This window comes from Pavona decussata, unplaced genomic scaffold, assembly GCF_977016875.1.
Source record: "Pavona decussata unplaced genomic scaffold, jaPavDecu1.1 SCAFFOLD_38, whole genome shotgun sequence".
NCBI classification, from domain to species: domain Eukaryota; kingdom Metazoa; phylum Cnidaria; class Anthozoa; order Scleractinia; family Agariciidae; genus Pavona; species Pavona decussata.
The window spans coordinates 6089234-6108199 of record NW_028145460.1 but is presented as its reverse complement, the minus strand read 5'-3'; the positions used below and the strand labels follow the sequence as shown (position 1 = coordinate 6108199).

The 18966-nt window shown below is 40.8% G+C and overlaps 1 protein-coding gene across 1 annotated transcript; it reads right to left on the bottom strand.

Annotated features, from left to right (window-relative positions):
* Window positions 1-2272: 2272 nt before the first annotated feature.
* On the bottom strand, window positions 2273-16387 carry LOC146483832 (uncharacterized). Its single transcript, XM_085105973.1, has 10 exons — window positions 15130-16387; window positions 11567-11907; window positions 10291-10561; window positions 9027-9357; window positions 8313-8506; window positions 7009-7338; window positions 5768-6662; window positions 5129-5332; window positions 4595-4770; window positions 2273-3409 (listed from the first exon to the last, which is right to left on the bottom strand). Exons 1-10 carry the CDS (start codon window positions 15513-15515, stop codon window positions 3082-3084), a joined length of 3456 nt encoding a protein of 1151 aa, XP_084962099.1. The 5' UTR covers window positions 15516-16387; the 3' UTR covers window positions 2273-3081.
* Window positions 16388-18966: the final 2579 nt, after the last annotated feature.

The following is an 18966-nucleotide window of genomic DNA, read 5'->3' as shown; positions in this document are numbered from 1 at the left end:
GCGATCGCCTAAGTCGCTGCGTAATATATCAATGGTCCTGTCTTGAACGCCATAGGCTTTAAGCTTGCTTAGCATGAGTGGTGGGTGCAAGCAGTCAAACGCTTTAGACATGTCGATTGAGAGATGATACCGATAGATAACTTGGCTTGTTTGCAGTCCTCCATCAGGCCAACGAGCGGAGTTGATTTACAATCTTAGATAACCTGATTATGATGGACGATTGCACTGAGCTCAGACTTGAGAGATAGAAGATATACAGGCCCGAAGGACGGCAGAAATCACCCTACTACAGTGTCCATCTTGGAAAAGGGTACATTTTGGACTAATTAGTACAATTCAATTATAATTCAGCTGCAAGCTAGCGATAGCAAAGTAAAATGCAGTGAAAGTTAAAAATAGGAAATGTCATTATTATAAACTGCGCACGAAAGAGACCAACAAGCCTGAAAAAAAAAAGCTTGAACGGGATTCGAACCCCTGACCGCGGCGACACTGATGCAGTGCTCTACCAACTGAGCTATCAAGCCAGCTGGTCATTCTGTAATTTCATAATATACCCGTGGAAGATGAACAAGTGAATGTGAAATATCTGAAGTAGTATCAATGTGAACTGAGGATGAAAGACTGAATAAGGGACTGTGCAATAATTGTCAGGAGGAGGGGGGGGGGGGGGGGTGGGGGGCTGAAAAACGAGAGGGGGGGGGGGCATTACCTAAAATTGCTGCCAAGATAGGGGGTCTCAAAGTAAAATCACTCATTTGACAGAGGGGGGCCTTAAGTTTTATTCGTTTACACAGAGCACCACATGACTCAGCACAGAACGAGGCTGAGAGGACTAATGCCGCCATTGGTGAAGCTCTGGCAACTGGTAAGCCAGTTGAACCACCAATAGATCCATTTCACGGTCTTACAGCTGAACAAATGGATAACATGACTTTAAAAGAGATTGAAGAGCATTGTGCATCATGGAAAGTAGAAAATACGTGGAATCTAACTAGAGAGGTGTCAGATCGAATCCACGACGAGCCAGGGCCTGGGAAACACGATTTTCTTATTTCTGTCCCCAGTTACCCTAGGGAGAAGCAGATCATACAGTTTCTTGCCAAATATCTCGTTCAGTGGAGAAAAGGCATCTGCTGATAAACGTAAAAAGATATGCGGAAATGCTATGTGCTTGAAGCTTCAGAAGCTTAAGGACGGTCATGTACGACAAGGGCAATACTTCTTAGAATACCTGAAGTTTGCTTGTGAGCCCACATGTAATTCGTGTGAAAAGGAAGGCTGGGTAGCTGGTGTCCCTGCAAATTGGTTCCCTGTTCCTGATCTTAGTGACACAGCAGCCTTACCACGCGGGTATATTCCATCCAATGTGACCAGTCTGAGTGAGGAAATCGATCGACAACTTCCAAGTGTGCAAGTCAAGAAGTTAGTCGGTTCTGGTATGTTAACCTCTTCCAACGCCAACGAACTGCAGGAGGTGTGTAAGAAGTTGATGGTTGATGAAATCACTCTCAAACGTTTTCTTCAACACCGTGAGTTTATTGCATTGAAAGCTCTAAAAAGGGAAGCTGAGTGCAATACCCTTCCAGACATTAACTGGAAAGAAGAAAATGAAGTCAAATCCCTCACAGCAAGACAAATTAAGATCTACCTTAAGCAGAACAATCTTCCTGTATCTGGAAGCAAAGCCGTGCTGGTAGCACGTCCTCTTGATTTCTCGCAAACTGGAACACGAAACAACGAAAGAATTAGTGCCAATGACAGTGACACAGAACTCCTACCCAGTGATTCCGAATGCGACTCTGATTCTCACACAAGCACTTCCGAAAACAACTCTGAGTTGGATTCAGATGACTCCGAAACGGATGGCTTTGTTCAACACTCATATGAGGTATTATTTGTTCCAGACGACAACATCCAACAAGTGGGCGTACGCTTACAGTAGCATGACAGTATAAAAGGTATGTACTTAAAGGCATCTATGGTAATGGTGGCGGCGAGGAGTGGGTGCGTGTGTGTGTGTTGGTGGGGGGGGGGGGGGGGGTGCGACCTTATTTTTAACATAACAGAGGGGGGCTTAGAACTAATTTTTTAGTTTTGGAGGAGGGGTACTGTCTAAGTTTTTGCTAGATAACTCTGGATTTTCAGCCCCCCCTCCTAATAATTATTGCACAGTCCCTAAATGTAAACCTAAACATCCGGCAGTTATATACGACTTGCTGTAAAGCGACGACCAATCTAGCCTCCTATGCTGATGGTCCAAAGAGCGCCAGCCTAGGAGACTACGACTAATCGTTCTAAGATTTCTTCATTTTCATGCTGCTTAAAGGGGTAGTGTCACCTATTTGTAATTTCACTTTGAATGGTCGGAAAAAATATTTGTATCGTTGGAACATTCAGTCAGTTCTATTAATAGTAACCACGCTAGAACGGATGTAGCCTGCAGAACAGACGTTATTTTCTCCCTTTTTTCAGGCGGGCGTGACTCGCGCTCCGCGCTCGCCTGAAAAACACAAAAAATAACGCCTGTTCTGCAGGCTAGAACAGATGGCGCCTACATCCCGAAAACAAAATAACAAATTCAAAGTCCTGATTGGCCAAGACATTCTGATGGTCAAAAAGCAAGAGTAAAGATTGACGAGAGCGAAAAGTGTCTTCGTTGATATACACTTTATCCTTTGGATTTTCTCTCTAGATGCAATGTTGTTTATGTTGCACTCTTTAAACGAAACGAGGGGTGATGTTTATTTATTTATTCATTTATTTTTTGTTTAATATATAATTTTGCTTCTTCGTAAAATGTGTAGTATATCATCGTCCATTATTTGTTGCAACAGGGGCTTTTGGGGTATTTAGAACACTTTAAAATACAGCGGAACTACACCTCATTTTATTAAAGACTGACATTACGACTGTTACTTTATGTTGTCCCGAAAATTAACCAAAATGGTTAGGTGCTGTTTTATACAACAACTGCAGAAAAACGAAGGACTTGTCTGTTCCATGGAAACCAGAACAGCCCGAAAATTGTGTAATTCACATCACTGGCATGGCTTTCGGTGGAGAACAAATCGAACATGGTCATAGCCTGGCCACTTCAATGTCGTCTTTTTCCTCCACATGTTTGTCGTCTCCTAATATCGCAGGCTCAAGTTGCGCAGTATCAGAGACCCAGTCTCTAGCGTCCAAATCCTCTGCTTCCACACTGAGGTCCATTTTTCGTGCCATCATCAGCAATATTTTATTCTGAAGTTCCACTGTTCTCATCAGAGCCTTCACTCTCTTCTTAGTTTTGCACACCTGCACTTCGATGCCATGGATGGTAGACTGGGCCATTTCTGTGCAAGGTGTTAACGAAGTTGACGAGTCAAAAAAGCTGGCTTGCCCTAAGAGCCATGCGCGAAATCTCCTATAAGTGGTAAAAAAAATGTCGTTGAGTTCAAAAGCAAATCAATCATTTCGCGGTTGCGTTGAATAATGAACTTGAATAATTTTGTTGTCAATTCACTCGTAATTGACTGAAAAGGGATTTTTTTCACCGACAGTACAACATTATTAACATAAGAAGCGACCCCACATCTTGAGAATTTCTGAAGTTTGTCGTTGGTTATCGGTCTTAATTTTTTTTAATTGTACCTATCCTTGCTGTTTTTCCTTTAAATTCGTTCGTAGCACGCCCAAATACTGTCGAAGTCTGCCGACGACTCGACCACTAAAAGATTGTAAGAATCAACATGTAAATTGAAAAAAAGCACAAATAAAGATTATTATTATTATTATTATTATTATATTATTATTATTATTATTATTACTATTATTATTATTATTATTATTATTGATATTATTATTATTATTATTACTACTTTCATTGGTCATCTTTAAAACACAAGCTCAAACCGAGGTCGTGCGGAGCCCAAGTCCCTCGCGTCAAACGGATATCTTGTAGCCCTTCACTGAGAGACATGAGGAATAGATTGGTCACAAATATCGAATAAGTTTTATTCCTCTTGGTTTCTGTTCATTATATTGTCTGTTTATTCCGATGACGCAAGCCCTTTCCCTGCTTTGGGAATGCCCCTTCTTTATCAAAACGTTTGCATCCTCTTGCCCCGCGTTGGATATGAGATGATAGATAGCCAACGAGGCGCGTAGCGCAGAGTTGGCTATAATCATCTCATATCCAACAAGTGCAAGTGGAATAATTGTTTCATTAAAAACAATCAAGTAATATTGGTAGGCCTTGCTGATTTCTTTTTCAAGAGCAACCAGAAAATAATTTATGGTCGCTACTTCTCGGGCATGGTATAATGGCTCATATACCATGGCTGCTAAGCCAATCAAATCCCTGGAATTGCATTATACAATAATCCAGTTTTTTAATAATACGTGATAGAAAAAAGCCCCCATCCAGCCAGTCTCCCCATCTTTTTTCTTTCTCGCAAATTTTTTTCGCGCCACTCTCCAATATCTACACACTCGGGAATGGGTCAGCCCTACATATCTCCACAGTTACTTTAAGTTTTTTTTTTTATTAACATGAATGTAATTCTTTCTGCGAAAGCAAGGTCGAAGCTACATAAATAAACCAACTCACCTAAATTTATTTTTGTGTGCGTTTGGTTTGATCTCGAGCGATTTCTTGTAAATCCTCCGAGTGATCACTCTTGGGTACTTATTTTCAACCTCGGCCACAAACGCGACTTGCATCGCCATGCGCTGAAGTGTGGCATTTCTGCGAACGGATTCGATGTCACCAACCGCCAGGCCAACCTGAAACGTAGTTGCAGTGTGAACACAGCAAGTCACTGTAGGAACCCATTAACTGGAGGGTACAAATTCTATACCTGCGACTGTGAAATGCCGACAGTGAAACCACTCGCCTGCGGCTCGTGGTTCCACTTGAGTTTTGAACATTTTTTGACGTCATTTTATGGTCTATAAGAGTATAGACCATAGAAAACTGCCGTCGATTTGTTAAATGAATTATTAGTGAGTTTATGAAAAATTTATTAAATTAGCCCAAATCGGACCGATTAATCGGTGTGTAAATTACCCTTTAAGGGCATTAGAGCGTTCTTTGTGGAGCTCTTATTGGCGCTCCCATGATCACTCTTATGGAAGCACTTACCAGAAGGTTCATGAGGATGATCGACATCATGAAGAGGAAGACGTAGATGAAGAAGAGTGATATTTCCGGAAAAGGATTGAGTGGGTTTCCTGTGCGCTCACTAGTGCTGTTGATGCTGTCCACAAAGGTGTTCTCATACTCGAACTCGCCGACCATCATGACCGACACCTTAACGAAGGCCCAACCGAGATTTCTGAACGAGTCCTGAAATGATATTAGTGGACATACGTTACGGAGAACTTTGATCGTGTTGTACACACTATGCTCTGTTATAATGGCAATGTACAGTCAGTGGCAATCTTTATCAATTGTTAATTCGTGATTGAGATGGAATTCAAAAATGCTTTTTTGGGAAGTGTGTGGAGGAAAGAACATCGGAGAACCCTGAGACCTGAGTGAGTGAGTGAGTAGGTGAGTGAGTAGGTGAGTGAGTGAGTGGGTAAGTGAGTGTGTTTGTGCGTGCGTGCGTCAGTCAGTCAGTCAGTCGGTCGGTCGGTCGGTCGGTCGGTCGGTCGGTCGGTCGGTCGGTCGGTCGGTCGGTCGGTCGGTCAGTCAATCAATCAATCAATCAATCAATCAATCAACCAATCAATCTTTAACTTGCTAATTAATTAACAGGCTTAAAAATACTATTCCTACCTGTTCCTTGAAGAGAATATGAAACACGATGGAGAATGCTAGGATGAATATGAAGAATACAAGCATAACTCGTACGACGGTCCTGGACACCTCTAAGAACATGTTCACGTAAATTCCAAACGTCTGAAATCGCCTCAAGAACAGGATAACGTTAATATAGCACAAGAAAATCGAAAAAATCCCTGTCACCCACAAGTTGCGTGGATTTTGCAAGCTGCCAAAGGCGCCCTGTAACTGATCGGGTGTTAGTAGATAAGGCATCATGAAGAGGACTGTAGATAGGTACAGAGCCCATTCGGTTATGTTGGACGGGTCCTTGAAGTACTTCAACCTCTGGACGAGGAGTTGAAAAATTTCCTTGGCGATGTGAGCCCCGACAAAGATGACCGCGACAAACAGCACGATTCCATTAAACGCCGTCGACCTGGTGAATATGTCGGACAGGGAAACGGAGCGCCGTGTCCCGTTCGGTTCTCTCTTCTCAGGACTAAAATCTTGAGCGTTTCTTTCTGTGACCACGAACACCGTATATGTTACCAAGAAAACCAGGTACGTCAAGAGATTGAAGTAGTAGATATACCTCCCGAAAGAAGCCCATTTCGCGTCTAACAGTTTCTGCGTCAGAGGATGCAAAAGAAGACCCTCTCGGTTGTATTTTACCATTGTTGTTGGACCGAAGAAGGGGTTTCCATTGAGGCCAGACTCATCATCAGGCCCTGGGTCTAGAAGATGGAAATCGTAATATTCGGTGTAGCTTGGGTCACTTTTGATGTGAGACGATCGCTTGATGCAGTGATCCATCACCAATGAGGCAGCTTCAGGGAAATGCTCGATCAAGATTTTCATTGGCGGTTCTTCATGGTTCGAACTTCGGTATTCCAAGATTTCCGGCCATCTAGCACAAATGATAGACAAGAGTGTCAATGATGCATTTTACATACTTTCTAATTTGGAGTGGGTCAGGTAGGAGATAGCCTGCGAACGTAGACGTATTTCCGGTTGAAGCGGCAGCCGGAAATACGTCTGCGTTCGCAGGCAAGGTTGGGGACTACGCTGGTACTATTGGAACAATTTCAGCGATTTGGGGTCAATGACGTTTATTTCGTGTGCCCTCTTCTAGACAAGCGTATCATCAAGAAAACAACGGCATAGAGAGTGATTCATTTCCATGTTTCCAGCATGATTTCAGTCTATTCCATGTTTTTATAAAACGACACACAATCAAACATCTTCATACCAACCTTTTGTGCTGAGCAATGGCTAGTGCTACGTCTCCTGCCCCAGAATGCACCGCGACATCCAAACACGTCTGTCCCAGATTATTTTGAATACACACGTTGGCCCCAGAATTTAACAGCAATTGAACAACATGGACGTTACCGTACGAGGAGGAAATGTGCAAAGCGGTATCCCCACGGTTATTCACGTGATCCAAAACAGCTTGCTTGTTTAGCAGTTCCTGGCAGGTCTTATCACAACCTACTCTGGCCGCCCACATTAATGGTGTCCAGCGGTCGCTGTCTCTTGTGTTAACGTCTGAACCCAGTCGGATAAGAACCTGAACCGCTTTCCTGTTGAATTATCCAGTTGAAAATATCGTGAGCATCACTAACTCATATAGAAATGCGCGCGCACGTATTTTGTAAGTAGGTGTTTTCTTTTAGGTGATCACTTGATACTGGTTGCAGAAGATACTGTTGAGATATGGAAGTGGACCATCGACTGCATCGACTAAAGAACGATTATCCTAGACAATGAGAGAACACCAGAAAATCCCCCCCCCCCCTCCCCCCTGGAAAAAAGAGGATACTTGCACAAAATCTCCACTATATAATGTTATTTTGTGTAGCCGGCCGGGGTCTGGCCGTATGTAGGATGATATCCCAAGATCGCGGGGTACACCAGCAATGTTATCGGGCCTCTTTAACAGTTTGCTAAGACAAAAACAAAGTGACTAAAATGGGCACTCAGTGGCCCGAAATCATATAAAGTATGGAAGTAAATGCACATACTACAGCCCCCCCCCCCCCCTCCCCCGGGTGCAGTGGTAGTCCATTACCAGGTTACCTAAAATTTTATTAGGCTTCACTAACATTTGGCTGGTACTCTCTGACATTTATGCACCTGGATACGATAGAGAGATACAACAACAAGACACGATACGCTTCGATACGATACACAATACATATATACAATAAGATACAATTTACAATGCCAATACAATGCAATGCAGCACAGTATATTGCAATGCAATACAATCTAATCAGCAACCATTTTGCTCGAAAGTTCGATGCTGTCGATACTCTGAACGCCTCACCACCTAGTAAAGCCTGTTCCTGGGCCTCAGCCGACTGTGGGCTCGCCGAACGGCTAAATTCAAAAAGCGAAAGCGTAAATAAAGCTCACGGGAACCAGCTTTATTGGGTGTATTTTCCCGTTCGTGCTCTGATTTTAGCCGTTCGGCTTCTGGCTACCTGAGAACATCGAACAGGCTACACCGAGTCAGCAGAGTGACCTTGGGCTAGAATTAATATATTCTTTCTACCTGTTTCCCATCATCGCTGCAAGGTGAATAGGCGTCATTCCTTGATCATCTCTTTCATGTAAACCGAACATCTCTTTTGCCAAGGCCTCCACGTGTGTGAATAGGCCACCCTGAGCCGCAAGATGGAGTGGTGTCTGTTGATTATGGTCTTGAAAGGAAGCTCGAGAGTACTTGGTTAATAACAGTTCAAGAATCTGACAACAAAAAAGAACCTTTCGATCATTAAAAAGGCTAAATTATAGTGACATCATATTAGCCAGGTCTTCTTGTAGACTGCAATATAGTAGAAGAACATTCCCCTTTTGAAAATGACCTTCAGTTAAGGAGCCTTTTAATTAAGGACAATGTCTGTTAATACAGAAGTACTTTTGCATGGTTTACGACTATGCTGGAAAGAAGATATTATCAAGGGCTATCGAAAATTGGATAGATAGTGTAAGCAACAAAAATCTAAAACGCTTTAAATTACATTAAAATATATGGAATTTTTTCCAAATTGAAGTTTTATTATCTGTTCTTTCTGGATTTCAATAGCCCTTATTAAGATCTTCTTTTCTCACGTAGTCAAAAGCCGTGTAAAAAATACCTTTGAATTAGGAGCACTCTCGTTCCCAGAGCCCACATGACAGGTGGGCTCTGGGAACGAGATTGAATTAGGAGGCACATCCCGAGATGCGCAGATCGTATGCGCAGTAGCAAAAGGAGGTTACTGACCTTAATGTTAGGCGAAATAGCAGCGTTGTGTAGTGGCACTCTCTCCCAGGCATCAGACCGATAAAGATTTTCCGTAACTTCAGTATTCTTCAACAGAAGTTCAACCATTTCCAAGTGACCATTTTCCACCGCCAGATGCACGCAGTTCTTCATTTCTGACGTGCACGCGCGAACGTCAGCTCCAGATTCCAGGAAAAACCGCGCACTTTCCACCCTACCAGCAGCCACTGCCATTAGGAAAGCCGTGCGATTGTCATCGGCTTTCATATCGATTTGCGCGCCCAGGCTAAGGAGGTGCTTGATGACGTCAAGACGATTGCCATTAGCAGCTCTGTGACAGGGTCAGAAAAAGAAAAGACGTTTTGGTACTAAATCCTGAGTTATGACGTCATGAGGTGATCTTGGATGCTATGTCTCCATTCCAGAGAAATGCTATATACCTTTTTTTCCTGTATTTTCATTTTCATATTGCAATGGTGGTAGTGGTCGCGCTTATTCGAGGATCTACGAAACGGTATGTCGATAATTTCCATGTCATGAGCAGATGTCCATTTTCATCTAGACTTTGTTCTCTACTCTATAGTTTAAATTTGACAAATCGTACTTAATAGTCTTAAACTAACTAAAAAAGAACCGTCTGTGTTCCTTGGATTCCAGACTCAAATTTGAATTTGAAATGCTTTATCAAGTTGAGAAAAGTGTGGAGATCCCGGAGTAAAACCCTCATACGGCTTATACCTGTGCGTATTGATCGGACGGTCTATTTTTCTGTAATTGTAGGAGACAGACACTCTTACCATTACTGCTTCCCAAAGCTCAGTTCAAATCTTGTTGTTTTTCAGAGATTAGTGGACTCCCAGTTGTTTTTTCAAATGGGACCGAACAAAAGCGGTTTAAAACGTATGTCTCTTTTCGTGTGTGAAAACTCGTCATCTACTGGATAAAAAAATAGTTTCAACTAACTCTTTTGGCTTCACTGTAAATGGTTTGAACCCAGGAGTAAATGTTACAAGTAGGGAAATTATGATCATCCGGGTGAGAGAAGTCCTGAGAAGGACTGTTTGAGGTGACTTTGGCTGACGCTTTGACCATCTGAGGGGAAGTGATCATCACAGTCTTTTGACTTTGATGTTACACCGCAATCTTGGGCCCGAGTTACTACATAACCTTATATATCACACTCTCCAGTCGCGTCGCATGTGATTCAATCTCCAGCATTACGAAACAGTAGCATAAAATTAGTGTTGACTGAACTCAACTGTACCTGTGTAATGGTGTCTGCTTTTCGTTGTCTTTCATGTACAAATCAGCACCGTTTCTACACAGCATTTTAACTATTTCCAGGTCACCTTTCATGGCTGCTATATGAAGTGGTGTCATCAATGTTGTCCTCTGCGCGTTCACCTGGGCGCCATGTTTGAGGCACAATTCAACCGACTTTACTTTCCCAGTCTCCGCGGCCAAGTGAAGTGCGCGGTCCTGGTCCAAGTCTGGTTCGTTCAAAATTTCCTCTACGTTCATAAGTTTGGAGGCGGCTAGGTAGAACACGAAGAAGAAGAAGAAGTTTTGAAATTGTAAGACTGTGCTGTCTAAGCTGGCTATATATGGCGTACCTCCAAATTGAATCAAGAGAAGTATGCCTCTGGTCATGCTTGGAGAATTGTTCTTCGATAATACCAGGAAAAAATGTCTTAACCTTTTAGTCCCTAATATCAAAGAATAAATTCTCGTATCCTGTCCCCATAATTCTGTGGAGAAGTTATTAAAATATCAAGAAATTCACCTTCGGTGATCATATCCTTAATTCTCATGACCTCAGGGGTTGAATAAGCATTGATATTACTAGGGGAAATTTGATGCTGATCACTGTTACGGCTTAAAGGGTTAATCGATTGAGGATAGGCAAGTTCCAACTAAGCGAAAGTTTTGATCAAGAAGACTGGAACCTCATTGCGCTTTAACGACCTTAAAGGGTCAATTAAGTACCAACGCAAAGCTATACACTCTGTTTTTTTTTTATAAGAAACTTTTTTATAAAAACGTTGAGGTCGAGATCAGGCTAAGAGTCGATTAAGACCGTTTTTATTTTGCTAATCTGTATATAAAATAAACTGGTAACAAATGTAAATTAACCAAAATACTTAAGGGCATGTTTTGTGTAACATTAAAAATGGAGACAAACATCTCGGTTCGTCATAATCAGCAGTTCTTAATACCATATCTCAGCAGGTAATGCACTTTGATAGGTTTCCGGGTCACGACCGCATAGATTTACTGAAGTACATGTAGTGTATACCATGTTATTTAAGAACATCTCAAAAACGTTTTCAGCCTCAAATCGCAAAAAAAATGTATAAGAACGTTCAGCCTCAGCTTCAAAATTAGATGTTCTTATAAAGAAAAGAGTGTACTTTCACAGTCGAGCAGGAGTAGGAGTTAGTCTAGTCACTTTAAGTTATTTTTGAATGAATACAAGTGAAGGGTTGGTAGTGTGGGTTACTTGTGGCTCGAGTGCTAATAACTTCACCGTTTACACTAACCTTCTTTTATAAGCAGCTCAGCAAGTTGAGTATGGCAACTGAATATGGCCGTGTGCAACGGGGTGCTATGGTCGGCTGTTTTCGCTGTGATGTCAGCGCCATGGCGTAACAAGATGCGACATATTTCCAAATCACCGTTCATGCACACGAGGTGAAGAGCAGTCATTCCAACTTGTGTCTTGGCATTCACGTCAATGTCTGAGTCACGTGCTAGTAGATCCACAACGTCCTTGCTGCGCCTGCGCACAGCGTGGTGAAGGGCATTGTTTTCCAGTTCATCGACAAGCAGTGGATTGGCACTTGATTGAAGTAGTACTTGGGCAACGGCGGCAGAGTTAAACCTTTAAAAAAAACACAGACCATTGAACAATTGTTTCACGATCTTGCGGTTGGATATGAGATGGTAGATACGCGCGCCTTCTTGGCTATTGTCTAGATAATCATCCGATTTCCAACAGTGGAATAATTGGATGTTGATTATTTCATTTTGCAAGAAAGACCGACTGATATACCATGGCCAATCGAAATTCTGGGATTGCATTTTCACCGATGAAAAACAATTATCCCACGAAGATGGGACGCACATGCATGAACTTATAGCCACAGAGAGGATAGCACCAAGTTGTCGATGTTTTCATATACGACGAGATTATAAGTAAAAATAGTTGTTGTATATCCTGAGACGACTCTTGTGTCAATGTTATTTACATACCAAAAATACCTCTTAAAAGAAGCATCATTTTACTAATGTTATATGTAAACGTATGTTTTGGCTGTTTTCTAGAAATTCTAAAACTTCAATGTTCAGTTAAAATAGTACGATAATATTTAGCTCTATTTTACTCTATTATATTATATTCCCTTCTCACTGAAGCCTAAACATTTATCCGCTTTCTTGTATTACATTTTTTCTTCATAGAAACCAAGTTCTTAGTATTTTCGGTAATTTATTTTTTAATAAGGGAAAACAACACCTCTAGAAACCTTTCTTTAAAAATACCTTACTGCTTACTTTAGAAGGTGTTTTCAGCTGTGAAATTGGAAAATGATATATAGCCGATCTTTAATGAACGTTTGTTTTAGGCTCTTATTCGCTCGCACCTTGAGGCCGAACTTGGCATAATTAACAATTAGCTTAGCGAACCTCATTAAAATCCAACTTAACTCGCACACTTTAACACCTCTAAGTTCTGCGCTGCCAACTCAATTAGTTTTAGTTGAATTTTTACTCCTTTTTTTTTTAGCCTTAAACTAAAATCTGTGTCCATGGGATCTTAGTTAAACTTGGTTACTTTCAGGCCAGTGATTTGAATTGCTGTATTGGAATTCAGCCTTCCAGATATCTTAGGTTTTTCAATTTTTTGCACGAACAAAGAAACCTTACCTAATTTCTTATTCTTTTCGCTTTCCGGCTCATGGCATCTGAAGACAGCTACTTTTCGTATAACAATGTTTATCTTTAGGAAAAAAACCAATTAACTTTAACGTTCAACATAAATAGAGCTACTTTGTAAACCATATATCAGTAAGAGAAATAGTAGTTCCTTGATCGCTTGTTCCTGAGCTGTAAGAACGTCAACTCTTATCGTTGAATAAAACAAGTTAGACAATCATCCTTGGACTCTTAAAATCTGTCCCGTAACATATATTTTACGAGACATCTTTATTACAAGATATGAGCTTCTCTAATTTTGAAAACTTCGCAAAGGAGTGCTTCAGTTTAGGGGCACAAAATTCAAACTGCTATTGTCTATTATTTAAAGCACTGCACTTCATGCCTGATATCTGTAGCTGGCTGTATTCAGCTTGTCGTAAAGTTTCTGCTGTACTAATATTTATAAAGGTTATACCGTGATTAAATATATAGCTTTAATATCATGATGATGACAGAAACAAATTGTTGGAAGGGATGAACACAGTATTTAAGTCTTGAACGGCGTGCAGAACGACGATGAATAATCATCAATCATGGACAACAGTCACGCCATGTCACGGTCGTTGAAAGTGTGACAGCCACATGTTACACACATCTGTTCGCAGCAATTCACCTTCTGGTAGGAGCCGATAGACAAGTCTCAGTATGTATACGACATAAAATATAAGCTCCCGGATAAGGACGTTTGCCGCGAAATTCACGCATTTATGAGATAGTTGAGATCATGACACCTCGCAGTGATTACTTATTATCATTTTAAAAATACGTTTCCTCAATAACTTGCGCCCTTTCCAAGATGTTGATATTTTCTTTTCCAGTTAATGTAAGGTGGAATTCTTATGAATTCTTATCTCCGACTGATCTGGCCGTTCATAAGGATAATTGGTTTTCCACACCGTCGAGTTGGCATCAAGAACCGCACTCAGTTAAAAAGCGGTTAGTATTCATTTCGAACAATAGCACACGTTTAAGCACATTTCTTCTCTTTATATATTTCAGCATTTTAATTTTACTTGTATTTGCATATAACATCTAGATTATTTTTGTTTTATGTGATCTTGAATTTTAGGGCTTAGCTTCAGTCCTTGATGGTTTCATTACATAATATTAGATTACCTTACAGTAAAGTTGCCCTGATAGACTGGGTCTTAAAAATCTATCCTGACACTGTGTCATCAACGGACGGCTAGCTTTTGTAATTACTGTAATTTGGTCATTGAAAGTAAACGTTATACCATGAAGCATTAACTAGTACAGCTACACCGTTCAGCTGGTAAATGGTCGTTTATCATACTTTTAAAAAATATGTCATCACTGAAAAAAAAAAGATACGATATACCCTAGATTTTGTCAAGAGACTCAAGTAACGGCCAACTAGTCGAACTTGTCGTACTGGTAACTTCAGCTAGTACAATATTAGCACTGAACTCTGATATGCGCCCAGCTAAATTTTAATTAATTTAGAGCAGGGCACTAATTACTCTAGTTCAGGTAAAAGCAAAACGAAATTAAAATCTTGCCAAAGTTACTTCTCTAAGGAAAACCATTGCCAGGGAGTAATATGACAGGAAGACGGCAAACAATCAACTGATCGGAGGGTAACGACCAATTTGTCCGAAATATATTATTTCCATACTCTAAATTTTTAAAACAACAGTTTAGACACTGATAATCAATGAAGCGGTTACACTGCCGGCTATTAATAATCGACTTGTTTGTAAAATTTCTCCGTTGTTTTATTTCGTACATGCACCAACCCTTTTCCTTTGATTTACGTGGTTCTAAATGATCCTGTGCGAAAGAAATCATTTTTACATATAAAATAAAATTGAGAGATAGCCGCGTTATGCAACTAAGAGGTCAATACATACCGAATATTTTAACATATTTAACTTTTCTGTTTACATTTTCACCGAGCAGAAATGTTGTAAAGCTTTGTCGTATACTTTTAGGTTTGGCACTTGAGAGGCAAGCAGTATAAAACGGCAAATGTCAGTGGTCAAGAGGCTTATTTGAAGTTAAGCCGAATGAACTGCTGGAGTGTAATGATTGAGTACCATTTTATAATTAATGGTACTCGATCCCCGGCCAGTTCAATGGAAGGTTCACTAAAATCGTATTTTCTTACCTTGCTGCCACATGTAAAGGAGTCGCTCCATCTCTCAAGCGAATATCAACATCAGCGCCATGATCTATCAACACTCTCGTGACCTCGACTCGATTCAATCGTGCTGTCAAGTGGAGCAGAGAAACCCCTTCTTCATCCAGACGGTTTAACGACTTAACGTTGTTAGCATCTGATAGAAAATCTTTCAACTCCCTTACGGTTCCATCTTGTACAATTTCGCGGGCTTGCTGTGATCGAGCCGACAGAGCCGCAAACTTGAGAGGAGAGAGTTCAAAAACGTCGATCTTATTAAGGCTGGCAGCTGTGCTTTGGCGACCAAGTAACGGCGAATCAGTCACGGATCGCAATCCGTTCGTTTTCACAGAGTTCAATGTGTTTAGAGACATTCTAAAGCGTCAGCGCTGTTGATGCTCGACGCTGGTGCATAATACACGGTGCCAATCTTCGGAAATGACGTAACGCTTTTAAAACAGAAGTTACACCGAACTATACGCTCATAAAGAAGATGATGCAGCCACAGGGCAACCAATGCTAGAGTGAGCTGGTCGTCCGCGACTGCTGTTGCGCGAAACCTTACTGTAAGTTCTTACTTAATCATTTGGAGACAAATAATCACATTTAGTGGACAGTTCAGTAACCTTAGAGGTGACTGAATAAATAAACATCAGCCAGCTGAACCAACAAGGCAACACGAAACGAGCACTCCCAGTTATGTATCCGTTACAACAATGTGCGCACAATCGTGAAACTACCAAGTCGACCGTTGGCCACAACGCATCACATCAAAACCTGTCAAAAACAGACGAATCAGTTTAACTACTAATTTCTAGAGCTAACAGGATGCATTGGGATACGACTACAGGTTATTTGGTATCGTAAACAACGCAGGTTATTCTTATATATCAACACTGACATGCAAATTTTTCTTGTACCTTGCTGTGTTTGTTTTTCATTCCCTACAAGGCATCCTCAGAAAACAGACTTGGGTTTTTTCGCGTCGATACCTAAGCTTGCAAAAGAGATCTCAGCAAAATTTGAATCCGCAGATCCTGGCGACATAAATTGACGCTGTTCTATCGACGAGAACGAAACTTTCAAGATTTGCGTACTCGGCTTTAAACTGACACAGCTAATGTTGTAATAACAACGAGTAGATTTTGGTAAACATTTTAAGATAAAGATGAGAGATATAAGAACATGACTTTTCAACGACTCCTTTCTGTCATCATCAAAACTAAATCTACAAGGTTTGCACATGCTGTACAAGTAAAGAAATTATTTTAGTTGTTATGACGATTCTTCAGTTGTTTATTTGTTATTTTACCCCCCACAGAAGCTCGTTGTATCGGACAAAGCGATGAGCATGGGGAAATTTTACGGCTGTAATTGCTTTTTATGATTGTGGATAGTTTCGATTGCTTCGCGTTTTTTCTCACCTTGAGGCTCAGTTGAATATCCGCTGGGTAACTGATTTTCTCTCTGTAGTTTCGTGCTTTCGTTTGCGAAAAATGGGTGGGACCTTATTTATTCCCGTGACATTGCTATTGATCTAGACACGAGTGTTTTACTGGATAATACTCCAATCGTAAAATTCATGCATACGAAACTATATCCAGATAGCATTACGTGCAAGCCCCAGCGTAGCATTTTAACAGATTCTCTCCACAGGTTAGCTGACGTTCACACTGCAGCTTTGTACAGATTGGATCCATCCATTTTAGATTCCGGCGTAAGAAAACTCGTCACGGATAGGCTTTAATTGATCATATTGCACCTGTTATCCGGCTTATTGGACATGGTCCAGAAGCCGGTACAATGTTGAATCCCAAAATACCTGTTTAATTATCAAATAGCTTTTAGCGGTCTTGAAATCCGTCCTGGAACGACTTGAACACGGGCCTCGCTGGATTTTGGAGTCAGTCTAACTCGATTCCAGGCCCTCCCAATGTTTAAGGAATGAAGCCCTGGGAACGAGGTTAAAGTATGGCTTAAAAGTGGAAAGTTTGTCTGAATCAATAATAATAATAATAATAATAATAATAATAATAATAATAATAATAATAATAATAATAATAATAATTTATATTGCGCTTTTTAACATGCAATGATCAAAAGCACGTTACAATATTAGAATCAACACTGCACAGGCTTGTTGGGAGCGCGTTCCACAGTGTAGGCACAGCTACACTAAAAGATCTGTCACCAAAGGATTTCTTCCTTTTCCCTGCTGGATCGTAATTATAGAATAGTGCCTGAATTCGAGCGCAGTGAATAGCGTGCGTGCTTTCTTACATTGATTAAATCGCTAATATAAGCTGATGCTGTTGTAAAATTTTTAAATGTATTCTATACCTAACTGGCAACCAGTGTAATTCTTGCAAAACGGGCGTAAAATGGTCATATTTGCGGCTCAAAGTTAGTAACCTAGCTGCTGCGTTCTTTACTCTCTGCAGTTTAGTTATTTCACAATCTGGAAGTCCATAAAGAAGTCCATTGCAATAGTCAATTCTGCTTGTGACGAAAGCATGCAGAACTGGATCGTTACAATTCGGATACGTGCAAGTATTTTTCCCGCGTTCAGGTGGCCACGGTGTTCAATGGCATGCAATGTTTTGTTCAAATGTCAGTCGCAACGGCTAACAAAAGTGCGTTATTCCCTTGCGCGACGAGTTGTAGGAAGCCAGTTTTAAACTCCGTGCATGTGGGTACAATTTTTTTATAACTCAGCGATAAATTTCCACCCGTTCTCATTGGACAAAACACATCACGTGGCAAAAGACCAGACGATCTGATAACAGTCGGTGGACTTTAGTTCAACGAGAAAAAACAAATCTAGTAGACTAGTAAGTTTGCATTTATGTAGTTGCAATTACGCCGCCGTGGCCATCAATGGATGTTTTGTCTTTTCTGCAGTAAAGCGCGCACGTTTCAGAAATGGATCAAAGGGTTACAAATTATAGGCCTTATCACGGTTTTCGACCCAATTTTGACGAGTAGGAAAACAGGCTTGAAATAACAGTGTTTGTGTGGAAATCCGATGTCAAATAATGTTCATAAAACATTGCTTCTGAAAAATTCATGAATTGGAAACTTTTGGCACTAGAAAAAGTTTAGCGAACCATCCGTGAATTGATACCAAAAATAGTTCGCAGGAAAAAAGTACAGGAAAATGCCAGATGGTAAGTTCAAAACACGACTGGACGCTTTCTGGCACAGCTACATCCCTCCAACTTTTTTTCTTAAAATCCTTTTCCTAGTGCCAAAAGTTTTCAATTCATGAATTTTTCAGAAGCGATGTTTTATAAAAATTGTTTGACATCGGATTTCCATACAAACACTGTTATTTCAAGCCTGTTTGCCTACTCGTCAAAATGGCGTCGAAAACCTATACTGTAACCCCTTTCCAGCTTGTTAATGTATTAAGGACGGAAGTGCTTTCCGGCTGCTTAAAGATGAGTCCTCAAAATTTCACAGTTGTCTTCGAAGTTTCATTTCTCGGCCAACTGTTCATTTTTCGAACAATCTTTCAGCCTTGGGCGTTATCATCCGATATACAAGTCACCTGAAGGAGTTTATTTACTGTATCAATAACGACGGGTATGTGGCGTCCCGAGCCGAGAAGTATGGTTTTTGAGCCTTTTTTTGGTCTGAAAGTGGGTATAGATTTTAACCATTAAAAAATGTAAATTCAGGTCTGAAAGCTGAAAATTCTCTGAGAAACACTGCGGTCTTTCCCTAACAGAAGCCGGAGTCACTACTGACTGATTTTAAAATATGTAGGGCAGAGAGAATTGGATTTGTTTTTTAACTGATGAACAGATTTCATGCAAGGATGAT